This window comes from Echeneis naucrates, chromosome 2, assembly GCF_900963305.1.
Source record: "Echeneis naucrates chromosome 2, fEcheNa1.1, whole genome shotgun sequence".
Taxonomy (NCBI): domain Eukaryota; kingdom Metazoa; phylum Chordata; class Actinopteri; order Carangiformes; family Echeneidae; genus Echeneis; species Echeneis naucrates.
Genome location: NC_042512.1, coordinates 12,461,387 through 12,479,059, shown reverse-complemented (window position 1 = coordinate 12,479,059; position 17,673 = coordinate 12,461,387). Strand labels below are relative to the sequence as shown.

At 42.2% G+C, this 17,673-nt stretch overlaps 1 protein-coding gene across 2 annotated transcripts in view; it reads right to left on the bottom strand.

The window, feature by feature from the left end:
* Positions 1-17,673, bottom strand: part of xirp2a (xin actin binding repeat containing 2a) — a 47,262-nt gene that overhangs the window by 28,135 nt on the left and 1,454 nt on the right. For both annotated transcript variants that reach the window (XM_029516492.1, XM_029516501.1), the window contains exon 2: positions 2,700-2,787. In XM_029516492.1, the coding sequence (XP_029372352.1) occupies positions 2,700-2,787 (88 nt within the window). The remainder of the gene's footprint in view (positions 1-2,699; positions 2,788-17,673) is intronic.

The following is a 17,673-nucleotide window of genomic DNA, read 5'->3' as shown; positions in this document are numbered from 1 at the left end:
GCACAAAAACAAAGCTCTAAATAACGCTGAACTTTTAAACTTTTAAAGCTCCAGGAAACTACTTTTCTCAGGTTCTCAGGGAAGGACATTCCCTCAGAGATGGATCGGTGAGCGAACTAAGCTCCTGGTCATAGCATACTAGCTCAGGCTGAGGCAGCAAATCCCCCGTGTGAGCCTATAAAGCTGAGCGCGGGAGTCTTTATGGGGGTCTGCTTATGAAGTCAACTTTACATTTGTAAGAGGAAGAATGTATTTTCTCTTCTTTTAAAAGATATAGCCAGAAACAAAACATCAGTCAAGATGAATGCAAAGATATTATAGTGTAATCGAGATAAAACGGTCAACTTAAAAGGAAATTCTTTACCTGGTGAGGTTAAAAAAAAAAAAAAAACATACTCTTCAAAAGTCAAGGATTTCAGAGAAGCACTTTACATATTTCGCTGAACATTTATTACACAAGCCGCAGACAAAGTGCCAGTTTACCTTGGAGGAACCAGCTTCACATCAAACCTCCATCTTCAAATTCCCAATATAAAGATATCATTTATGTGTCATAGCGACACATCGACTGAGGGAGTCAAAAAGAAAAGCCGTTTATCCTCTGGATAAGATTATAAAGACATCATCATTTGGCAGCCAAATGTGGGCGGAGATTAATTAAAACAAAAAGGCCATTTTGGAAAATCCTCCACCAACTGGCATATGTCTGTTGGAATTGAAAAATATACCATTAATATATGTTTACATATGAAGTCACAAACATAGGTATTGTTCTGTGAGTATCATATATATATATAAAAACTACATCTACAAAGCTTTAAATAAGCTTGTAGTATTGTGTTTGCATTGCAAAGAGGCCAGTCACACACATGTAATCTCTTGTAATAGGAGAGGAAACAAGTAAACAAGGATGTCTATTTAGAACCAGCAGCGGCGTGGAGATTTAGAGGTGAGCTTTGCATCTGTTTAAAGTGCAGTTACATCCTGCTGTATTTAAAGATTGTGGCTTTGGAGGGAACGGCTCCTGAATCCTACCTGCCACCGCTGTCATTCATTTGACCCGGTGAAGACTGCGCCGTGCCGTCACTGACAACTTGTCAGCGAAGACAAAAGCTTGTCGCTCAGTCGGGTCAACATAGATCGTCAGCAAGCTCCAATTTCAGAGACGGCGGGGTGGTGTACAGGCGCAGGCCGACACAAAAGCCCAGACTGATGACAGGTATAGATGGAGACGCTCTCAGTCTGAATATGGCGTGTGTGAACATTCATGGTTGTGTTCACGAGCATGTGGTTAACACTTATTTTCAGCACCTCCATCGCTTTAGATTCTCACCTTCTACAATCACGCTCTGGCTTCTTTTAAATTTCCATGATTGGCATTCAAGTTTAAAGGCTTTTGAGTTGCAAAAAATAAATAAGAAAGAAAGAAAACTATAACACAACCAGATTAAAACAAAGAGATTCAGAGACGGTGAAAATTAAAGCAGCAATGAATAATATTTCTGACAAATCACAGGACCACTTATGTGAAATTCAATGAGACCAGAATCCAAGCTAACAGAACAATTTTGATGTTTCTCAGACAAAAAATAAATGAATACATCCACAAAAGAAGCGGGTTGGCTTTATTGAACATCATGGACTACACACCTTTGATTCGTGCAATATACTCACTCAAGGTTTTTACTGGGAGCCAAATTCTCCACAGAGGTTTCCTGCTCTCAGTAACAACCAGACCAGAGGATTAAAACCAGGGGAGACACCAAAGAAAGCTCCTTCACAACCAATAAATGGTTATCTCGTGCTCTTTGCTGGACACAGATGATGTTCATTCCCATTAAAATATGTGGTGATCACTGGATGCTCTGGTGGCCTCCCATCAAGGCACTGACCATGACACACAAATCTCTGGCTCTAGGGGGCTTTTCTTTTTCATTCTCAATCTATTTGTCGTTTCCGGTCACCCCTCAATTGACAGCATCCAATAAATGGAAGGGAAGAAAATAAAATGTTGACTTGGTGGTGCATCCTTCTGTGTTGGACTAAACTTTTGCTTTCAGATTATTTTGGTAACAGCTCTGGGAATTTGCTTCATTTTCTAAACTCTTTCCGAAGCTGGGGCCCGGTGGTTGCTCTCGTCGGTTTAGTGACCGCAACCTTCCAACTCAACTCGAAGTTTCACTGAAATTGTGGCACCAATACCTTCCAACTTGCTTGCTTCAATTTGTTTGTCCTCCTCGCAGCAAAGAAAGAACTGAACCTTGCACTGCAAGCTCCATCTGTGAACAGCGCTATCAGCATCAGAGGAAAACAAACTGGAGGTAGCCAGTGCAGTTTTCTATCAGAGTAATGGAAGCACAGTATCTAGAGAGCCACAAGCTTCCCATTAAAAAAAAAAAAAAAAAAAAGGAGCTGGGGAGGCAGCCTTATCTGGCAAAGAACAATCTCGTTTTCAAAAGCTCCTTTCTGCCAAAAGTTTATCTCACTGGACAAATGGGACAAAACATTGCATTAAGCATGCTGCAGCCCGGGTTGTTTGCCCGACAGACTCGTGTAACCATGGTGCAATCACAGAGCCAGGCTGGCTCTTAAATGTTGAAACATATCTGATGTTTTTGCATTGAAGTGTTTTGAAAAGTCCCTGCTCTGGGGGGGACTACAAATACAATTCCCGAATGAAAAAGCAAGAAAATACTCACAAGGAGCGGCGTCCTGAGGTGAAGCCATCCCGCGATCTGGACTGGACATCGCTCTTCTGGATGGGGAAGTGTGGACAGGTGTCGCTTCCTGGTGAGAGATCAGAGAGAGCTATCAGAGGAAACACCTGTGTTTTTTCAGCAAGAGGTGCAAAGGTGATGCTGCAGTCGTGCGTCACAAACAGCTACCTGTAGCTGCATTGCCTGCGCACACACCAACACATGCACGATTCAGAATGAGAAGTGATGGCGTCAAGGCTCTGGTGATGTTCAAGCTGCGGATTCCGTTGGAAGTTTGTTACTATTTTCTTGTCTGCACACACCCACACGTACACGTGCGCACAAGTGGAAAGAGAAATGACCTTGAACACATTGTGAGCAGCTAGTGCAAACAGCATTTAGTTGAATTTTAATCGCACCACTCTATCTGTAACTAAAGGGGTTTTCACAGGCTTCAATTGATAAAAGCTAGAACATTGGTAAATGATGTGTCCTTGGCACATACAGGCTTGTTTTTCCCCTGAAAGCATTTTGTCAAAACTTAACAGTCAGCCTGTGCAACACTCCTATTCAGTTGCAAATCACCCCCACAGGAAGCAAACACACCTGTGTCTGTCTGTTTATATAGGCATGTGGGTTTTGTTTTGGCTTTTTTTTTTTTTTTTCCCCCCATTTGCAAATCAAATATTCCCCATAACATGCAAATCAAATTCTCCCTGTAACATTTTTTTTTTTTTTTTTGACAGCTTCTTCCCTGGCATCAACGCAGAGTGACAACAAGCATGCAACACGAAAATCACATGACACACACACACAAATGCACATGAATCAGTTTTTCTTCTCTCTCTGAAGGTGTCACCCATTATTTCAAGAATGCACCAGAAGAGGACACAACACTGTCTTCAAAAATCCCATTAAGCGAAATGCATCACGGTCATTTGCATACTTTACGACAGCATTACACACATACACGCACAGCTGTAAGGCGGGAGCGAAAACATAATCTCTCCCTTTCTGTCAACTGTTATTTTCGCTCTCTCGCTGAAGTGGCATTCACATTGAATGAAGCTCAAATAAGTGAGCAAACGCACACGGTCCACCCTGCAGCTCCTCGGCTCCCTGTGTTTGACTGCTGATATTAAACGGAGGATTTTTCGACAACAGGTTATTTACTCTGGGGATGATTAAGTGCCCGAGCGGTGAGGATGTCTTTGAGGCCAGTGTGCTAAAAATGTGTGCAATTGTGTTGGTTTGGGTTTGCCTGACTGAAAGCCATTAAAAAGCCTGAAACATTCATCCCTTTTTGTTTTCCAGTTAGCTTGTTTATTCTTCAGTTGTGTGGTTAATTATGACCACATTTCTTGTGTGGGTGTGAAAATACTGTGAGTCTTTTTCTCTGTGCACATCAATATTGTGTAGTTGTAGATGTACCAACATAGAATCTAATTGAAAGGCCGTTTGTGTACACATACAGTACAATAACTAAAGTATGTTGAAACCAGGCAAAGAACGACACATGCTGCAAAAACGCACAACCAAAACTCCCTGAGTAGCCTCAGCCCTCAAATCCAGAGCCTGACGTGAGATAATCTCACTGACTGTATAAAATGCAGTATTTGGCTCAAAAAACACAAAATTATGTTGTTTGGTTTTTGTTTTGTTTTGTTTTCTTTTCCCAGTATTCATGCATGTTCAAATTTAATTTACTTCTTAAAATAAGAACCTGTGTTTGGCACAGACAGAGAAGAAAACTTGGAGTTTGAGCTAGCAGAATTGGAAACTACCCAAACCTTATTAACGTTACTGCTTAAAGGCACAGTTATTTTTCCCTAAAAGAGACCATATTTTTCAAAAGGCAACGAAAGCAGCCAGTCTGCGAGGAAAGACTCGAAATGTGCTGTAATTTTTGTTTTTACAATCCAAGACCGAGGGAGTGAATTTTGAAGAGAATATCATCAGTTGCAACACATCAAACTTGATTTAAGTAGGTATGATTGACAGGCAACAGGTAAAATACAATTATAGAATAGCACTTCATGGACACTTTGTCTTATTTGAGCTTTTTTTTTTTTATATACGTTATACTGAAACCAGTTAATTATACATATTAGTCAATTCCAGAGTCATGAAAGTGACAGCTGATTTGCAGTTTGTCGAGATATTTTGTGACATCGTTCTCCCAATCAGAACTGAGTGCTGCTGTTATTTACAATAACAGCTACAGTATGTGGATGACCAGGAGTAGTGGCACATCACAGTGTCTTATGCAACCATCACCAAACGCTATCTAGCTTCGAGTCCCCGCCATATGTTCGACTTGCCTCAGACTGCCAGAGAGGAAGGTGGGAGGAAGAAGGGAAGGAGGAGTGGGGGTGGTGGGGGAGTCTCTACATATCGCCAACAGACTGGCGGAGTTAATAAGGGACAGCGCTCAGTGAAGTCTGTCTAAATGTACATGCCTGTCGCCAGAGATTATCCATGTGAAATTAAAAAAAAAGGAAAAAAATCACTGGATCTTCTTAAAAGAAGCTGGGCTAATGAAATCAGTGCGGGCCATCTGGGAGCCTTCCATACATGACAGACGCCTATGGAGGAGGACAGTCAGACCCGTGATGGTGAAACCATGGGAACAGCAACGCATGCACTGGTAGCCTGGGGAGGTGATACCCTCCACCTTCACATTGCTGCCTATTAGAGCGAGACATCACCGGAGCTTAGCGCAATCCAGGAAACTATGAGCTCGCTGTCACACATGCAGGGAACTTAACATTTTACACTGATCGTCTAATGTCAGCTGTGGATGTTTCGTCCTCTAACAAGCTGGTGCCTCCACCAGTGGGACTTTAATTGCACGCCTTCGTGCATTCTGGGGTCTCTGTGGACGTCTGTCTGCCTCTCCCTCCTCAAACCTCCTCCATCTGTCCTCCTTCCGTGTCATCCTCTGTTTAAAAATGTCACTCTTAATAAGTCAATTAGTCAAAAACTGAGCCCTAAGGTTGAATTTTTTCCACCCACAGAGGCAAGTATGCCAGTTGGGTGAGAGGAACTCAGCTGTAAAGATCTAACTGTTCATTTTGACAGTGTGATGCTGCTTTCACCTGAACATTTTCAGTTTTTTTTTTTCGCACATATGCACTGTTTATATTTTGAAAGGCATAATCTAATTTAGTGTTGTAAATTACCCAAAATTAGGCCGGAATGATTATGCCCAATGCATTCTGGGAAGATTACCAGTTATGTTGAGTCTGAATGAGACTGATCATAGAGCTATTGTGCATCTTTCCTCTATCTGAAAATAACTTGGAAATTCCTCAAAGTGTTTTGAGTAGACTTGATGAAGTTTCAGCCACAGCTCAAATCGATGATGCCGGCAGGTTCAATGTTAGATGTGACAGTTTGAAGAAGTGAGGTCGGCCACCTCAATCAGATGTACTCCTTAAACAGATCTCATTTTGGGATTGCTCCCTGTTCTTCCTCCCCGCCATCTCTTTTCCTATACTCTTCTCCTTCTCTTCGTCCTTTTTGTTTTTTCGTGTTGAGGCTATAGACTGTAGATAAAGAAAGACATGTCCATCTAAAAACCTGTTTTGAGGCTGATAATTGACTGCTCCCCTATCACCAGCTTGCCAATGCTGTTTTTTGGCTTCATCCTTCAGTCTTGGTGAAGACGGGCCTCTGGGTTGCAATTGATTTGTTTTCCTGTTTGTCCTGCAGGTGAATGGTTTGTTGGGTTATGTTTTCAGAGCTCCCAAGATCTGTCCCAGCTTCCATTTAAGCTTGGAGGCTTTTGCAGAAGAATTTGTGCTTTAAATGCTGATAATTTACTGCCCAGCCGAGGACCAGAATTGGAAGGAAAACAGGACATGATCACACAATTTAAATCTTTTGTTAGCAAACAGCGCACACATGCACTCTCCTTCCGACAGCTCTTGGAATGAGTACTTCTGGCTGTGAAAGCTGCCTTATGTGTTGGCTGGCATGACGTACAAGTGCTCTCAAACATGACTCATGAAACTTGACAACGATAAACAAATCACTGAGTCTGACCCAGGCAACCAGTTGGTTCGGACTCGTCTCCAGCAAGCAACCACTCAAAAGCAGTTTGCCAAGAAGTCAAAAATACCTGAAGCAGAATGAAAGCATGAAAGTGAGTGACATTCCCAATGCAGCACACGATTAAACATTGACACCTGTGAAGATAAGATCCCAGAAACCGGAATGCTCCTGCCTTGTGTTTACAGTCTGAACACCACAAGAGAGCCTGGTACAGCAGTTACAGCAGCATAAATGTTACCTGTCATGATTCAAACTCCGTTTGATGTGAAAAATCTCTTGTGGCCCCACACGGGCTGGACAGAAACTCCAGTGAGCTGAGAAAAATCAAGCGGGGCGTTGCCAAACATGTCACTGAAAATATTATCACATATTGCTGATGGTAAGCTCGATTCTTTTCACTGAATCAAGTTTAAATGAGTCACTCACCAAAGTGAATCGAGTTTTTGAGTCATTTGAGTCACCGACTCAGCTACCCAGTCGTGCGGAGCGGCAGCCCCTCTCCCAAGCTCGGGTTGAGTCGCTCATACAGGTCAGCGCCAGCAGGCTGCACACCACGAGCTGGCGTCATTCAGCTCGCAAGGAGGGAGGGGGTGTGCCAGTGAGTGGCACGTTCATCTTTATGGCTCGAGTATTTCGTGAGCTGCAGCCATTTGTAGCTCACCCGGAGGGAGGGGTGGGTTAACGACTCGTGCGTGTTGACGCTGCGTACTGTGAGCTTAGTGAGTCTTGTGTTTTGTGTTTTTCCTTTGTTCACAGCAGGGAAGGAAATAGTGACGGTTTGCCAGGGGAAACGGGGAGCTCAGTTAAAAAACATGAACTGTTGCTTTCGCCGCAATCACAATGACTCAAATGCTGTTGGAATAGCAGTTTCACACTAATGACATACTGACTGGTGTCTTCAGTTAGCTGTGCAACGAACTCGTGGCAGCAGGGATGAGTCAGTGGATGAGTCAGTGGGGACCAAGAATCGTGCTTCATGAGTCAGTAAAGTGATTCGAGTATTGAACGATTCGTTCATGACTCGCACAACACGATCACATAATCAATTGTGTGTGAAAACACACACTAAAGGTAGCATTTATGCGTTAATTAGAACTATAGTTAATTTAAAAATGCTAAATATTTAATAAATGCATATTGAATATATGAATATCTTGATAAACATCCACCTGCTGATTAAATGTGGGCTAATCTGTAGCTCATTTCACGATGGAGATGCAGCTAACAGGGGAATTTCTACCACTCACACTGAAGGTTGCTCACCTTCCTTTGAAGAAAAACTGGATCACATCATGAAACCATTTCCTTTGCCTCTCCTCTCTCTCCTTTCTTTTTCCAAGAACAGATGTTCTTTTAACTTTAGACAGCATGACTGTACATTACTGTAGCCAAGTTAGCATGGCTAGCTAGCAGGCTAACGGTGCTGCCTAAGTGGACCAAACCATTTCAGGCAGACAAAAAGGGGGACGTTTACCTTTTTGATCAGTGTGGATATTTAACTTTTACCCCCAAAAACAAGTAAATACAAAAATGACGGTAAATTTAAATGCTATATTTGCATCGGGAGGACCCGCCCTACTCCGTTTCTGATTGGCTAACAAATAGTGTTAGGTTGAGAGATGGAGCCGTCCTTTAATCCTTTTGGTGAGTGAACTCAGCTCAAGGATGAATTGAAATGGTGTTTTTGAACTTTTTCCTCTGGCACCCAAATAATACACACCTTGAATAATTTAAGTCCTGCGAGTTCGATAACAGTTTGATTTTTGCTTCGGACATTCAGCTGTGGCGGCTGCAGCTGGCTGCGCGCTGCAATGCCTCGGCCTGCAGGCTGTGTGAATAAATAGATGAGTGGATGAACGCATGAGTGCCCGAGTCTTTGTTAATTATATGAGGTAGCTGGTCATCATCTTGAACGGGACAGCTGCTGAGAGAAAAGAGAACAAAAATAAAAAAAAAGAAAATTATCTTTCAGGGTTCAGCTGTGGGGGGGGAAAAAAAAAAAGTCTTCACTATTAAAATATTTTATTGAGCTCAAAAAAAATTTACATATATATTTGGCTTAAAACGACCTTTTAAATTACTTATTTCCTTTTTGATTTTTTTTTCTTCTTCTGGACATCAAGAGACCGACAAGGAGATGAAAATTGTGCATAATGTTCTGCAGGAACTTAAACAATAACCCTGGTAAACAAGAGTCACCCAGGCAAGCATCTCAGTAAAAACCGTTTATATTCCTGATAACAAAGAAGAAAGATGGAAGAAATCGATCCACCCCATCTTTACTTTCATTCTTTCCTTTTAATGCCAGCAAGACAGCTTTGATACTCTCAGCATCAATGCTATCATCACAATGAAACAATCAGTGTTTGCAGACAATTTCATTACTGCTCGGCAAATATATTTTCCTGATGTTTTTGACCCCCTATGAGTCAACCTAGTTACCAACAAAAGGAGATATATCAGTATGATTCCTATTTTCCTTCCTTTAAAGTTCTCTGTCCTTGATTCAAGAAATATTGCTGCAGGGAAATCTCTTGTCATTAGACAGAACATGAAGACTGATCTACTGAAGCAGTTCATCAACACAGATCATGCAGACCAAGTATAGGATATTGCAGGTGATCATAGCTAAATAACCAATAACAGTGCTTCATGTTCTAACAGTTCAGCACACAAAAAGGTTAGAAAGACTCACAAACAAATCCAGTGAACTAAAGCTAAATATTCTCCGGGACTCGAGCAAAAAGTCAGAAACGAGACAACAGCAGGGAACAACTAGAGCATGGTGGGAAACAAGGGCAGGAAGTCAGGGCCATAGAAACAAAGGGGCACATGAGTGCCACCAAAATAAATCTGGACATTATAAAAATATGACACATAACTTCAAAAAACAGATAAATTGTCTATTGACTACATTTATATGGCGCCTCTTGTCTTTTTGACACTATAAGCTGTATTCACTGCTTTTTGATTTGTTCTCCTAATTCATATATATCTCTTAATTTCAGTCTAAGGCCAATAGCCAACCATCTTCTATTTCTATTTCTATTATCCCCCTCCTCCTTTGACATCACACAACCATGTTGATTTGAAGGTCATCTCAGTTTTAATCCCATCTTTGCTTCCACTTCAACTGTCTCCTCTGTGGCAGCTGCTTTCTCTCTTACATTGTCTTTTGTTTGTGTCTTCTGCTGCAAGTGTTCCCTTTTGAAATCCAGCAGAAGTGCAAAAACAATGTTTTTCTTCCTTTTTGTTTTCAATCCTCTATTGACTGTCCTTATTATGACTAAACAGAGGAACAGAACCACCCACATCAATATTTCAAGCACTCATGGGCAGACATAGCACAAAAGAGACACGGTCCAGAGACAGAGGAGAGAGAGAGAAGGGCCATGGGCATTCAGGAGTCTGGGTGAAAAAGTGAACGGGAAAGGTATTGAATAGGGTGGAAAAACAGTCAGATTGAGAAAATAAACCAGACGAACAACGTAAAAAGAGTTAGACTGCATGATGTCGGAGGGAGAGGGGTGGCTGATTCGTGACAGTAATTTGAAGTTTTCTACCAAGCCCGACTGAGGCAGAAAGGATTAACTAAAGGCCAAACACGACAGACAATAGTCACAGCGAAAAGAGAGACGAGCAGAGGAAATGAACAAACAAACAAACAAACAAAAAAAAAAAAAAAACCCAAACAAACAAAAAAGACAAAACTACCAGACTGATACTGAGCCAGAACAAAACAACGGGGAGATACGACTCACATTTATGGGGACAAGAAAATCAAGCGTCGTGCCGTTTCAATACTGCAGCTCTCCGGTACCAAAAACTGTCCTGAAACGTGAGCTGAGGGCAGAGACGCTGCTGTTTTTGGACACATAACTGCATGATATGTTTTCCTCCTGCCCAGTGCTGCTGGGAAAGACTGTGTGGTCGTTTTGTTTTTTCATTATTGGTGTGCATGATGCAATACTTTGTCAGAGTTTTCCCTCCGCGGCATTTGTGGTGGTTTCCTGTCAAAATTCCCTTCTCCCGCATCCGTTTGATGAACTGTGCAGTGGTTTCAGATTCATTTTTCACTCTCAAACCTGCAACTTCGTGACAAATAACAAAACACGTGAGACTGATATATTTAGATGAACTCTGGATTATCTGAACTGTGCCATCATCCCAGAAAGGGGCTGGCTGCTGTATGTGCACAATTTAAAAAAAAAAAATAAATAAAAATAATAATAATAATAAAAAAAAAAAAAAAAACAGCCTCCAATTTGAACAGTCTTACAGGTCGTTAATTCCATCCCTCTGATGCCACCAACGCTGCCGATATGAACTGGGCCTTGGTTGTCATGGTTACAATACTAAACATGCAGGATACAGAGAGACCTTTGTCGCAGCAGTGCTCCTTGATAAAAGAAACAAGGATAAGTATAAAGTGACTCATGCTGAAGAACATTTCTTCCTTTCCTTCATTTACTTCGTTGCTGTGGTAATTATCACATCCACTAACTTTTTTTTTCTTTCCCTTCTCCCTCAAACATAAATCTCAAGTTGAAGTTCTCCAATGTAACAGACTTATTAAAGGTCACCATCAAATTTGTTATCTTAACTTTGTTTGCCTTTGGGCTCCTGTCTCACAAAGCAGTTCAAACTGTAGAGTAGAGTTAGCGAACAGCAAACGGTGCTTTCTTGCACGTTGGTCATTGTGTGCCATCGGTCAACACCCAAACCGTCCTATTTGCTCAACCTCAAAACATGCAGAATCGGGACTTACAGTGAAATATTTCATCCAGGCGCGTTCAGATCTTGACTGATTTTTGACAGTCAACTTACTTCATCTGGGTTCTGCGTTTTTCAAAAGGGCATCTGAAAAAAAAAAAAAAAAATCAAACCTCACACATCGAAACTGACAGTGTGCCCATGCCAGAGCTCACCTTCACGTACTTGACAGTTTGATCCTCGCACATTTACACCTGGGATCTGCCCAACTCCATAGCTGTCAGCTACTGGCCACTGAGCCTCCTCACTGGAGGGGTTGATGCTATTTTTAGAATTACTAACGCACCTCGTGGGGGCCAGCTTTCCCCACACACGGGATATTAACGAATGGCTGAGTTTTAAACGGCTATGAATGATCAATTTGGCCGTTTGAGTGACAATCAGCCAACTAATCCTTTCAACATGCATATGCATGAACAGCACGACAGTTAAATCAACAGCATGAATGTGTTAGCGGCAAACCAAGCGGCACATGATAAGGGCTGTGCGCCGTACGCCGTACCTGCATGAATGTGATGGAGCATTACTAGTCAGCTGATGGAAACACAGCTGGTGAAGCTGCCAGTGGTGAAGCATAAACGAAACAGCTGATGCTACTCAGCTAATATCAGGGCGACTTAAGTGTTCTGCCTGAGCAAACTCTATGCTCCAGTAATTCTTAAGGCCCAGTGAAATTTCTGAGCAAAACTGACTTATTGCAGCAGAATCCCCATGATGAGCGAACACGCCCACAGGGCTGAAGTGAATCCACACACATTTTTCATTTGGCTTGGGCGAAACTTGACCCACAAATTTGCATGGCGGACGCAAATCTACCTGGTAGACAGAAAACTGGAGAGCTCCAAACAATGGAGGATGGATAACCGCAGCATTTTGCAAAAATGTCGTGATTAATTTCACCTCTCTCAGGCCTTATGGTATCTTCCTTTTTTTCACCCTGCATTTCTACCAGACTTCTACGGAGCCAACTGCCTCGTTCAGACACACTCTGGGGTGGGAGCTGTTTTTAAGAGGGAGTGAATTTGTTTGCCCAACTGGGTCCATTTGCAAAAAACAAATTTGACCCAGATCTAGAGAGCAGCAGACACGCAGCCAATGATTTGGAGTGTCACAGCTTGGCTGCAAAAACATCTGTCCTTAAAACAGGGTGGACCTGCTCTGCCTTTATTTAATATGAACATTAGTGCTGGTTTCACAAACAATGTTCATTCTCAGACAGAGCAACAACAACAAGGCACTGCATGATCTGAGCCAGTGGTGCCAGTATTGTATGCTGTACACTTCGTGTCTGTATCTTGTGGCCCATGGCAGAGCTCATCCTGTATTCTGGGCCTTTCCCGGCTGATTATCAGTGATCCTCACTCGGACTTAACCCTGACAGACATCTGCTCATCTGCAAGGAGAGAAAGCTGTTGGGAAAAAAGGAAACCGAGGAAAATGTGAAAGAGAAAAACAGAGCATCAGTAATTGAGCAGCTCGGGAGTTGGGGGGGGCGCAATGAAGCTTGTCATTATGAAAACATGAATATAATTTGCTAATCAGATAGCGAGCTGCTTTACCAGCTAAAATATGAACTCTATCTTCGTTTGGATTCTCTCTCTTAATCCCCCCTCCTTCCATGCTCCCCTGCTGACTCACTCCGAGTCTCTATCATCTATCCAATCCATCTTCATCTTCCTTACCCTTTGACTTCCCCTCCCATCCGCTCTCAGCGCTCTCTTTCACAATGTGGCCCCATGTTCGCTGAATGTAAATCATATTTCAGTCTCTTTCATCAGGCGCCCCGCTCTCTGAATGCTCAGTGAGCAATACCAACATCACCAGGCACCACTATTTATACATGACGACTCCAAAGTCGCTTGGCTCTGTTTTCAGCCTCTCCAAATATACTCTGAACCAAGGATCTGACATCGGCTGACACTCTACATACCTCTTTTATATTCAGGGGCGTTTTAGTCTATAATTATCTGTATGTAACACAAACTCATCAAGGTGGACCAACCTCATGTCACCTTAGCACAGTGACTTTTATGTGAATTCAAGTATAACAAGTGTGAGACTCCTTCAACACATTCCCTGGGGCTTATTTGGAACCCCGGGCTTAACATTTGCATTTGAGATAAAACATCGAGGATTAAATATATACGGGTTCATCCTTTTCCTTGAACTATAATAACTTTGAGACTTGATTTTAATTATAGGGTCACATACAATTATTGCACTTGATTAATTTCAAATACTTGGGAGAGCTTTCTGAGGAAATTTCCTCTGGAAATCAGCCACTACTAATAGACTCAGGACACCCGCACTTTGTCACAGTGTTTCTCAGTTTTGGTCATATAAGGAAGCCTCCTCGGAAATTACTGCAAAATAAAGAGCTGCCACGGTTAGCAGAGACATTCATTGTCCCCAAATGATGACTTCTAATAATTTTCTCAGCTTTTTGCTTCCTGCCTTTAGGGAGCTCAAATTAGAATTTGCGCAATCTGCTTTATTACCGAATATCTGCAGCACAACTAACGACCCTGCCATCAAGCTCCATTGTATGAATTTGGAGGTAATTGAAAAAATTATGCCGCGCCAAGATGATAATCAAAATTCTTAGTACTTAGCGTACTTAGGCCCGTACCTGGAGATGGTAGCAAAAAGAATGGAGCACATTTGCATCAAATGTGCAGAATTTATCATCGTCTGCCTGTTAGCTTAAAATACAGGCCAGGAATACACTGATTGACCTTATTTTTAAGTATTTCGATAATTTATGCAATTTTAGATATGATCCTTCATTCTTTCATTTCAACGTCTCTCACAGATCAAGTCAGCGGGTTTAATGATTCAGCGTTGGTTTATGAGTACAACCACAAGGATTTGCATTGGGATATTTCTCTGAAGAGACCTTTCTTTTCTTGCCCTGGCAATGATGAATGGCAGAGAAGCGAGATGGCGTGGTGCTGCCCTCGCAACAGCATCATGCCGGAGCTCCAATGAATGATTGAAACAGTAAGCCTTGAGGTTTTTGGCTAATTGTTGAACACATATGCTCTGGTGGGGCTGTGGGTGTCAAACTGTGCTGCAGAAAAGACAGTCTGAGTCACGCATCAATCTCGATGGAAAAAGGCCCAGAGATATGCATTCGTTACCCAGCTATGGGAATGGATTTTTATTCTTTGCAGTGCACATGTTACCACAATAGCCCCGGAAAAAAAAAAAAAAAAAAAAGGTTCAGTCCTAACAGGCACTGGCAGCAGCACAGAGCAGACTTTTGTGTGTGTTTCAATTCATCAAATCCATAACCAAAATAAACGGCAGGTAGGCAAACAACAACTGAATGAGCCAAATGAAGCAGGGAGTTTCCTGTGCTATGTTTGACAGAACACGTAGCAGTGTGACTATTCTCAGAGCCAAAGCTGTGAGCAACAAGTCATCATCACACAGCAGACTAGCGATGTGTCACACACACACACACACGGCCCTGCTGCCAGCTCCATTAAAAGATTTGAATCTGTGAAACTGAGACGAAAGAGATGCCTGGTAAAAGTTAATGGAATTTTTACGGGCTCATCGGACCTGATGAGGACGCAGCCGTCCTCATCAGGTCCGGATCAATGTCTCAGCGAGACACTTAATTTATTTAACATTTAATTAAGTATGTTTAGGAAGACTGTTGCCTGTTGATTGATTTGTTTTCATAGCTCATAATTGGGCCAAAAGCTGGGGGGGGCAAAATTCACCACATCTCCACACAAAAGCTGCAGAAAGGTGACTTTGAGAGAGCGATTGAAATGAATCATATGAAAAGCCAAACGCATTTCTCCATTCAGTGTCTTGAAGATTGAATGGTGCCTTTTGAAAACAGCCCATTTGGAAGCTTCGTACAGAAAATATGGATACACGTTTGGAAATGTCTCTTTTCACTCCAGCCAGACACACACAAAAAGAAGAGGGTGAGTTAAGGAGAGAAGAACCAAGGGGACATTCCAGACCGCCAGTGTCAATGTCTGCATTTATGTAGACCACTCATTCAGTGGACACGCGAGTCATCGCCCTAAAAAAAAAGAAATTAAAAAAAAGTTACCCTCATTTTGCTGCCTCATCCTGCATGACCAGCTTTAATCCCACCGTACAAAATCCTTTTAACTTCCTTTATGCTGCGTTAAATTTACCAAAACACTACAGTTAGATATTTTGCCAGTTATGCAAATCCTGATAATCTGACTGGCTCCTGACACAAGAGAGCAGCCATTTAAAAAAAAAACCTCCAGGCATTAGACATCAACTCCAATTAACACCAGGTGATTAGCAATTGTCTCACTGTAATACATTCCTGATTAAGTCTGTGGAATCTATCCTTCCTCTCTTCCGCATTGGAGTACACACTAACTTTGCTTTCTCAACCTCCCAGATGCTATACTGCCACCCGCTGGCCAACAGGAGCCCCCACAACCTGAGTGAGCACCCACATTACAAATACTCAAATTATGTAAGCCCTAATTTATGCTTGAACATCTTAATGAGCCTGAACAAAATAATGAAAAGTGCAAATGTTCAACATCCCTGATTAGTAGCCTATTTTTGTGCGTATTTGTAATGCATGGAAATTAATGGAAAGTGTGTGTGGGCTTCGAAGAATGACCCCCCCACCACCACCACCACCTTCTTGCATAAGATGTGACACAGAAGCCCAAGATCACCTCATCTGTCTCATGCATCAGTGTGTGCCTTCTCCCTCATGCACACACACACACACACGGTCATGACCGCAGGGTCAGACAGATGCTGTAAACACAAGCCGGGTTCCCTGGAGCTTCATCCAGCCACACAAGCGGAAAAACACGCTCTTTGCACTCAAGATAAACCATTGCATCACTTCACATCTGCGGTTGCTGGAAACATGGACTGCCCCCCCCCCACCACCACCACCACCACCACCACCCGCCTCTCCACCTCTCCCTGTGATGCTGAGGATTTTGGCCATAGCTGAGAGACCACCTGGGAATACATCAGTATTTGGTGACAGCGTCCAAAGACACTCCAGCATTTAAAAAAATAAAATAATAATAAATTAACTGGGCATGGTAAGGAAAATACGGTGTGTCATCAAATATTAAGCTCAGCCTACCAACTTGGAGACAAGGTCATGTTTTATAGGTGGCTGCTGCAGAGCTCTAGTCCCTTCCTCTGTATGGGACTCTGGGAACACTGCCCATATGCTCCATTAACACTAACTACAGCCTTTTTTTTTTTTTTTTTTTTTTCAAGGAAAGATAGGAACAGACTGTAATCACTCATGATACAATTCCAAGATACAGCCTGTGTTGCAATGCCAGCCTGTGGCAGACATGTTGACCAGCTGTACAGCTTGTTATCTAAGAACCCAGATAAATGACTTTCTCTCCCACGGGTCAAAAGAGTGAGGATTCAGAAGGAGAATAGAAGGAAACTTGTCATTTTGCAGGCATTTTGACAGGAAGGGAAACTTGGAGACCAGCAATGAATAACAATACTAGGCCATTAACACCTCTTGAGTTGATATAGTATATATATTTACACATGCAGCAGATACTGGGAACATTTGGAGTTGTGTATCTGGCCAACTGAGAATTTAATACAGTATTAGCTCTGTTTTTTGTCTCCACCGACGAAATGCACCACAGTGTTCAATTTATTTGCTAATTTTATGTGATGCAGGCGGTGAGAAGTTTTCACAAAAGCAGCAAAAGGAGGAAAGAACAGCCAGACTCCAGACAGGTTACACAGCCAAAACACAAAAGCTGCAGACCTGAAAAATTGTTGAGTCTGTTGGTTAATTCTCTCTGGGTTTGTCACTAGGAGTGACCCATTTCTCGTTACACACAATCAGTTGAACCATTACTAAAATAAAAATATGCAGCACAGCTGTTTTAATGCCCCTGTGTATGAAAAAGCTGGGGGTAAACAGGATAGCTAATGATCAATGAGACACAGTGGAATGTAAAACAGTCAGAATAAACCCTCCCATGTTCTGACACGAAAACCGCAGCAGTCCAAACATATGTCTGGTGACAAAAAAATAAATATATATGAGCTGGACTGCAAAGCAAAAAGAAAAACCTCAGAAGATGCAAGCTTGGCTTCAGCGATGCGGCTCATTAACCACAGTAATCTGAAA